Source organism: Bison bison, unplaced genomic scaffold (genome assembly GCF_000754665.1).
Source record: "Bison bison bison isolate TAMUID 2011002044 unplaced genomic scaffold, Bison_UMD1.0 scf7180017864290, whole genome shotgun sequence".
Taxonomy (NCBI): Eukaryota; Metazoa; Chordata; class Mammalia; order Artiodactyla; family Bovidae; genus Bison; species Bison bison.
The window spans coordinates 1,974,246-1,983,416 of NW_011494862.1; the positions used below are offsets into that span (position 1 = coordinate 1,974,246).

The 9,171-nt window shown below is 41.9% G+C and overlaps 1 protein-coding gene across 1 annotated transcript in view; it reads left to right on the forward strand.

Moving 5' to 3' along the window:
• The first annotated feature begins 857 nt into the window (after window positions 1-857).
• The window catches only part of TCTEX1D1 (Tctex1 domain containing 1), a 28,226-nt gene continuing 19,912 nt past the window's right edge, over window positions 858-9,171 (forward strand). The window contains exons 1-2 of the mRNA XM_010850277.1: window positions 858-1,190; window positions 2,894-3,015. Of these exons, the coding sequence (XP_010848579.1) occupies window positions 2,897-3,015 (119 nt within the window). The 5' untranslated portion in view covers window positions 858-1,190; window positions 2,894-2,896. The remainder of the gene's footprint in view (window positions 1,191-2,893; window positions 3,016-9,171) is intronic.

A 9,171-nucleotide genomic window follows, 5' to 3' on the forward strand; every position in this document is an offset into this window, starting at 1 on the left:
CACAGAGCTGACCGAACAACCACAACAACGGTTACATAGTGAATAGCCACAGTCCTCTCCTGGGCTTAGTTCTCTGTGAATAGCAATTGAGATGGGCCAGAAAATGTGACTGCTCTTTCTCCAATACTATCCTAACCCTTATGTGCTCTATCCTTATCCAGATGTATTGTGATTGACAGGCAGTTCTAGCTGCACTGGGCACTCATCAAAGGACCTGCACCAGGCTAGGTGCTCAGAGGCACCATCTTATTTCTGGCTCCAATGATTGCCCACTTTGTGAGGGTCCCTTCAAGGTCTGGTTTTTTCCCCTTGTGATGGGGGAGAGGTTCTGCGGTTATAAGGGGGATAGTTATTAAGGAGAAGGGTCCAGTTGTTGAGTCAGGTAAGTCCTCAACCCCAAACAGTCTCCGTTTCAAATCTTTTTAAACTTTAAGGGCTGGGGAGGGTGATGTTAAGGAAAGAATAAAAAAGTATAAAAGTTTGTAATGCATGAAAGATAAGCCTGTGAATTCCAAGGGGTCTTGAGCATATTATTTATTATCTCAGAATCTCAATTCTCTAAATCTGTAAAGGAATAACAACCCTTTCTTGAAAGAGTTGTTGGGACGACTGGGTAAAACTAAAGCTGTTTGCCAGTACCTGGTAAATGTAATTATTCCTATTATCAATCACACGGTGGAATGCGGGGTCAGGAGTCAGGGGTCAGGTGAGGGGATGGGGGTGCTTTACTTTCTCGCTATGCCTCGCATTTCCAGTCCCAGGAACCGGCGGCATTTCCCATCCCTGTCCCCGACACCTGCGAAAGGAAACCGACGAGGGCTCTCAGGGCGGCCTCTTGAGTCCCCGATGTCCCCCTCACTATAGAATGACCCGGCTCCTCCGCAGCTCGTGGCCACACCCACGGCACAGCCAGGCCCAGGGCAGCCCGCTCGGGCAGTGCCGAGGAGCTCCTTCACATCCTTAGAGGACCACGCCACTACTATGCCTGCCTGGGGCGGGCCAAGGACTCTGTTTTCGAAGGTCACCTTGGAGACAAGTCGCGGAGTCCAGTGGGAGTGCGGGAGTGCGCGGGCAGAAAGGAAGCCTGGGAGGCGGGAGCCTTGCCAGGAGCCCTGCAGTGGAGGAGCCTGCGGTCTGGGAGGCCCCTGGGCTGAGCCGCGCCTGCAACTCCAGCTCCAGACCCGCCTTAGGTAAGTGCGCCCTCTCCGCAGAGCGCCTGGGCAGGAGCAGAGAGACCAAGGCAAAAAGCAAATTCGAGGGTTCCGGGGGGCTAAGGAAGGAGAGCCCAATGTTGAGAAATGGCCTGCCTGCCTTGTCCACGACTTCTCTCTCCCATGCCTTATTCCTCCTCCCTCCAAGAAATTAGAAAAAAGTGACCCCAATTTTCAGAACTAGAAGCGTGCCTGGCTTTTGGTTCCCTGCCCGCCTGTGTGTCTGGGCTTTAGCATGATGCCCAGTGCAGAACTGGCCAGCCGGGTCGGGCTGTGGAGCAACTTGAGTTCTGAGCAGTCTACCTGAGGTCTGCTTGGAGACACTAGCAGCCTCTGCCTCTCAGGACCTCTAGGTCTGGATTCTGGCCTGCCCCACAGCTTTGGAAAAAGGTGAACAGACTCAGGTATGTGTGTGTCACTTTAAGAATGAAACCTGAATGACCCTCTTAAATAGGCTCAGTATGTCTTGTCCACGCATACACATGCTTAGACACTCTCATGTACACAGACACACTCCTGCACACAAACGCACACACATGCAGTACACAGACATGTCACACACAAAGGTGCACACACAGACACAGCAACACACGCTCAGGTACACAGATAATCATACGCACAAGTGCACACACACACAGATGCTCACACTGGCTCACATCATGGGGGGACACTCATGTTCATACACATAAGCACATGCCCACAAAGACACATGCTCACACAGAGATGCTCACACGCATGTACACAGTCTCACGGGTCCACAGTCACACACACATCCCACACTGCCTCTCTTCCTGACGCACAGGCCCTCCGTTTTCCTCTGTCTACCCTGACGTTGATTACACTGGGATTCCAGGTTGTGTTCTTGTCGGCTCTACCCACTTCAACTGCCACCTTTTTGAAGGTAGGGATTGTTTCTGTCCTAATTTAATGCCTAGCACAGTCTATGAGTATGTACATGTAGACAATAGGGCAGTGGAATTCTAGTTCACGTTCTGGGAAGTCCATTTCTTCTTCCAGCTTTTTCACAAGCATTAGTGAAAAGAGGTAGGTTTTCCAATAAATTACTCTGTGAAAAGTTCTGTTTGCTCTTTACAAAGTAAATCACTGCTGCTTGGCTGTGGGGAATACCATTTGGAGAAGCAGTTCATCTTAATTTTTAAACAACAAATATTCATTAGCAAGTTTCATTGAGATTAAATTTGAAGGGAGGCAATAAAAATATTGTTTTCTGGTGTGATGGTATCTTTCTTGTACATATGGCTCTCTTCTCAGTAACTTTAACATCTTTTGCAGTTAAGTATTTTTGCTGCAGCATAATATCTGCAACCCATTCCAGTGTTCTTGCCTGGAGAATCCCAGGGACGGGGGAGCCTGGTGGGCTGCCGTCTCTGGGGTCGCACAGAGTCGGACACGACTGAAGCAACTTAGTAGCAGCAATAATATCTGCTTATGTGAATTAAATATGCTATTGTATAAGTAAAAGTTATCAATTATCATTTTTCCAGCTATACTGACCAGAACAACAATATATACTAAATATCACTCTTAAGGAAACCCCACTTCCCTATTCAAAAATGGTTTAAAAAAAAGCATCTGTGTACTTTATTTAGAATAAGTTTCGTGTTATACTAAAGTATTTTCAGGTGTTTTGTTCAATATTTTACAAAAGTTTTCCTCCATAGATTATGATGATGTCAGACATTGCTAAAGACAGAACCGCTCATTTGCTGAAGAAGAGGGGCAGTGTGTCTTCTCTAAGTAATCATGAATTCCGGCGGAAGGAACCTCATGGGCGTACCAAAGAGTGAGTAACTGAGTATCCATTAACAAACTCAATTATTGAATAAAAAGGCTCATGATATTTATCAGGAGGAAAAAAAAAGTGAGAAAAAGGGAGAAAAACGTGCAAGTACATGGTTTATGTCATCTTTGGGGGCCATATTTTTTTAAAAGAATAGTAACTAGATATATCATGGCAGTCATTTTGAAATGTACAGCAATATTGAATCACTGTATTATGCATCAAGAAAAAGAAGAAAGAGAAAAAGACCAAGAAAATTTAAGTGATAAGTTGACACAGCAGCATTTTTATAATTTCAGAGACCATCCCAAAAAGTCATCTACTGAAAAGAATGTCATATGCAGTTTAGACAAGCTACTTCTTCCACTGTCTCCTGAATTTTACTCTTCAATATTATATAAATACATCATTTTTGCATTTTTATAATCTCTCTATATATACATACAATGCATTTAGCATTATTTTAAACAAATTTTGTAATGTATTGTCATAGTCTTTGCCCATATCCTTTTAAACAGTTGCATAATATTTTTGTCAGCCTATAATTCTGGGTTAGCTAACCATTTTCCAATTATTGAACATTTGTTTGTTTCCACTTTTTAAATTTGTTACTATGTAAGAAGTCTCTGCTTGTTTTCTTCCCAAAAGTATAATTAGTGGGTCAAAAAAATACATTTTTTGTCTTTTGCTTACAAATTGCATTTGTTCTCCTAAAAAAGATGAATTAATTTTTAATACTTTCATGGAATTTTTTTTAACTGCTATTGGGAAGAAAATCAAACAAATTATCCAATGCAATTTGATAATTTGATAAATTATCAAATAATTTATGTAATAGACTTTCCTTCTTAAGAGTTTCCAAGGGATTGAAAGATGTAGCATATTCATTTCCATGATTGTGAAGCAGGAGCTGGTGTGTCTGGTGGAACAAAGCCAGAAGAACTGGAAGAGACTTCCATTCAAATTCTGAAACCAAATTATTCTGCTCTCAGAATGTTCTAATGCACTTACTCAAAATTCCACTTTTCAACCCTGGATTTTGTGAATTACAAGTATTATACAATTTCTCTCTCTTACAGATAGGAAATATAAAGGAATAGCAACCTCAGTGTACGTTAGACGTAAAGATGGGTGAATAATTAACCTCTATAGGATCTTCTGATCCTAAGTCAATTTGGTTGCTATTTCTAACATTTGTGTAAGAGTTTTAAAAATTATTTTTAAATACTTGTTAGATCAAATTCAATTTTTTAGAATAAAATATTATAATAATAATCTGACATATATCCTGGTGCTATGATTTAAAATACACTATTCTCATCCAAAAAACTAAACTACCATCCCTACTTGCATACTTTTCATTCACTTCTTCTCCTTCAGAGCAAATTAGAAAGTGATGTAGAATCAGAACATGGCCCAATTTGGAGAATTAAAAATCATGGTAAAGAATCTTCCAGCAATGCAGGAGATGCAGGTTCAAGCCCTGGGTTGAAGAAAACCTCCAGTATTCTTGTCTGGAGAATCCCATGGACAGAGGAGCCTGGCAGGCTACAGTCCGTGGGGTCGCAAAGAGTTGGACACGACTAAGCAGCGAATACTTCCACTTTTCACTTTCATTATTTTATTGATAAAGTATAAATATAAATTAAAAGGTAACAAGAACATGAAAAGAGTTTTAGCAACACAGTAGGAAAAAATTTTTACTAACAAAAACATTTCAGTGATCGTTATTTGGGTATATTTCAAAGTTAGAAATTGGGACTCTCAAACAAATTATTCAGATTGGATCCTCTAATGGAGCTTTTTATTTCTTAAATAGCAAATGAACAGCTTCCAAGCAGTCCTACAATGCAGAGGCCATTCAGGAGGCTGCCTGCCAACCTTAACTCCCACTTACTTTCCATGGTCTTCATCCTTGCAAGGGGCCAGATGTAGGGGTGATTCTTCTTCATGAAATAGGTCTTCAACTAATAGAAAAACTCTGAATGCTCAGTGACTATCAAATGCAATATTGTTTTAAAGTTGTTTTTGGAAATGCAGATGTCTTTCCTTTGAAAGTTATAGCAAAACAGTTTTTTGGATAGATTAATTTCAATAGTATAAAGCATGTGCTGAAGTATGCTGCTGCTAAGTACTAAGTATGTATATAAGTACCACTAAATACTAAGTATGCATATAAGTACTAAGTATGCATGATGCTCTTTCTATGAAAGAGATGCTATTATCATCTTCCTCTTACAAATGAAGAAACAAATGGTTAGAGAGTGTGAGGTTCCCAAACTACAGAATTAACAAGTGATAAAATGGGCTTTTGTTTATAGTCAAAAATTCTCATTCTCTCAAAATTGGCTATCTATGTGTAACTTGCATTAATGAAACTCTTCTACTCATTCACCAGAACCTTCTATTTCCCATCCATGGGTAAGAGTAGGTATTTACAATGACATCTTTCTTTTTGGAAGCAAGCTTTGGCAGCCTTCAAAGAGTCCTTGAACAGATGTACTGCTCTCATGTCCGTAAAATGGAAATAGAGGCCTGAGGTTAAGTTACTTTCCCAGGATCATATGACTTGATATCCCAGCTTCTTTTCTCTGAGGCCAATAGTTCAACTGGTAGATCAGGCCTAAGGCTGAAGGCTGAAGAGTATGTCTCTTGCCTCAAACCAAAATTACATGATGTCATGAACCAGAGTTTTGATAGATCCCACATCCTTCTGCTTGAACCCACTGGTGGCATCTAACACACTAGTTGTCACACTAAATTCTTGCACTTATTCATTTATTCAAGGTTTATAAAGCTTCAACTCTGTGCCAAATGTTAGGTATATAAAGGTGACTAATTGTAGGGTTATTCTTCTCTGGAGAAGCTCACTTTTCACTTAAACTGAAAATCACCTGGTAGTCATTTTTCTGCAAAAAAATGGAAAAGATTTCATTCATTTCTTTATTTCAAATAAATGTTTTTTGAGCAATGAGTAGTTAGTAAATCACACATAAATAATCTGGTGGGAAAGGCAATGAACAAACCATTTTAGATGTGATGAATTTATTCTGTGATTCCAACCTATACTACTTGAGTCGCTATATGCAGTTAAAAATTATGTTGCCTGGCCTGTTTCTTCATTCTGATAAGTTCAGTTGCCATCTTAATCAAACTAAAGCTCCCAAGAAGATATGGATGAGACCCAGCTTCCCGCCAAAGAGAGACAAGTTTGAGAAACTGCGTTGGCCATGTTCCTAAATTAAACTACAATAATAGCTAATATTGGGCTTCCCTGGTGGCTTCAGTTTGATGGCTCAGACAGTAAAGAATCTACCTGCCAATGCAGGAGACCTGGCTTCGATCCCTGGGTCCAGAAGATCCCCTGAAGAAGCGAATGGCAGCCCACTCTAGTACTCTTGCCTGGGAATTCCATGAACAAAGGAGCCCGGTGGGCTACAGTCCATGGGGTCACAAAAGAGTTGGACATGACTTAGCAACTAAACAACATCAACAACAATAGCTAATATTATGTTATGCTCAATAGATACATCACATACAATATCCATATGAATCTCAAAAAAAATCCTATTGGTTAAGTAAAGAAGATATTTTTATTATCCCCATTTATGTCATTTATTATCTTATTTATCTCAGGAGCAGAGTTGAGTTGAAAATATATGGCATTGCATAGCACATTGTCATCACCAGCATGAGTGGGATCCCTTGTTTCTTGTTTGCCTGATTTTCCCTCTTCTTCCTCATCTTCAGTCCCACTCTCATCTCCCAAGAGGCACCCATTCTGATGTGCAAAATACTCAGTATGCTACAAGACTAGTGGTAAGTGTTAAGTCACTTCAGTTGTGTTCGACTTTGTGTGACCCTGTGGACTGTAACCCACCAGGCTCCTCTGTTCATAGGATTCTCCAAGCAAGAACACTGCAGTGTATTGCTATGCCCTCCTCTTGACCCAGGGATCAAACCCTCATCTCTCATGTCTCCTGCATTAGCAAGCAGATTCTTTACCACTAGCTCCACCTGGGAAGCCCCATACCACAGACTACAGATGTTTAAATATTATACTGTATATTTTTAAATTTTTATGTGTATTATGACATTTGATGTCTTAGAAAACTTTTCTGGCTAGGGAGAGATGAGACAGTTCAGTTGCTCAGTCGTATCCAACTCTTTGCGACCCCATGAATCGCAGCACGCCAGGCCTCCCTGTCCATCACCAACTTCCGGAGTTCACTCAAACTCATGTCCATCGAGTCTGTGATGCCATCCAGCCATCTCATCCTCTGTCATCCCCTTTTCCTCCTGCCCCCAATCCCTCCCAGCATCAGAGTCTTTTCCAATGAGTCAACTCTTCACATGAGGTGGCCAAAGTACTGGAGTTTCAGCTTTAGCATCAGTCCTTCCAGTGAACACCCAGGACTGGTTTCCTTTAGGATGGACTGGTTGGGTCTCCTTGCAGTCCAAGGGACTCTCAAGAGTCTTCTCAACACCGCAGTTCAAAAGCATCAATTCTTCGGTGCTCAGCCTTCTTCACAGTCCAGCTCTCACATCCATACATGACCACAGGAAAAACCATAGACCACAGGAAAAACCATAGCCTTGACTAGATGAACGTTTGTTGGCAAAGTAATGTCTCTGCTTTTGAATATGCTATCTAGGTTGGTCATAACTTTCCTTCCAAGGAGTAAGTGTCTTTTAATTTCATGGCTGCCATCACCATCTGCAGTGATTTTGGGGCCCCCAAAAATAAAGTTTGACACTGTTTGCACTCTTTCCCCATCTATTTGCCATGAAGTGATGAGACCGGATGCCATGATCTTCGTTTTCTGAATGTTGAGCTTTAAGCCAACTTTTTCAATCTCCTCTTTCACTCTCATCAAGAGGCTTTTTAGTTCCTCTTCACTTTCTACTATAAGGGTGGTGTCATCTGCATATCTGAGGTTCTTGATATTTCTCCTGGCAATCTTGATTCCAGCTTGTGCTTCTTCCAGCCCAGTGTTTCTCATGATGTACTCTGCATATAAGTTAAATAAGCAGGGTGACAATATACAGCCTTGACGTACTCCTTTTCCTATTTGGAACCAGTCTGTTCTATGTCCAGTTCTAACTGTTGCTTCCTGACCTGCATACAGGTTTCTCAAGAGGCAGGTCAGGTGGTCTGGTATTCCCATCTCTTTCAGAATTTCCCACAGTTTATTGTGATCCACACAGTCAAAGGCTTTGGCATAGTCAATAAAGCATAAATAGATGTTTTTCTGGAACTCTCTTGCTTTTTCGATGATCCAGCGGATGGTAGCAATTTGATCTCTGGTTCCTCTGCCTTTTCTAAAACAAGCTTGAACATCTGGAAGTTCACGGTTCAACAGATGAGACATCCATACCCCAACTCCCCTACCCCTTACCAGTCTAGTCAATAATTAAAAATAGTCAAGTTATCAACAAAGAATGTGCCTTTGATATGCAGATTAACCAGTCTAGAGCCTGACCTCTTCTCTCTGTTCCCCAACACATCCCAGGAGGCAGTTTTCCTAATCAGTAGGGGCTTTCCCAATGGTTCAGAGGATAAAGAATCTGTCCGCAATTCAGAAGACACAGATTTGATCCCTGGGCCAGGAAGATCTCCTGAAGAAGGGAATGGCAGCCCACTCCAGTATTCTTGTCTGGAAAATCCCATGGACAGAGGAGCCTCACAGGCTACGATTCATGGGGTCACAAAGAGTTGACACAACTGAGCATGTACATCCATGCACTAATCCCATTGCCAAGTACCAGGCAAGGAGGGGCCTCTCCTATAGCTTCAGATCAGATCAGATCAGATCAGTCGCTCAGTCGTGTCCAACTCTTTGCAACCCCATGAATCACAGCACGCCAGGCCTCCCTGTCCATCACCAACTCCCGGAGTTCACTGAGACTGACATCCATCGAGTCAGTGATGCCATCCAGCCATCTCATCCTCTGTCGTCCCCTTCTCCTCCTGCCCCCAATCCCTCCCAGCATCAGAGTCTTTTACAATGAGTCAACTCTTCGCATGAGGTGACCAAAGTACTGGAGTTTCAGCTTTAGCATCATTCCTTCCAAAGAAATCCCAGGGCTGATCTCTTCAGAATGGACTGGTTGGACCTCCTTGCAGTCCAAGGGACTCTCAAGAGTCTTCTCCAACAC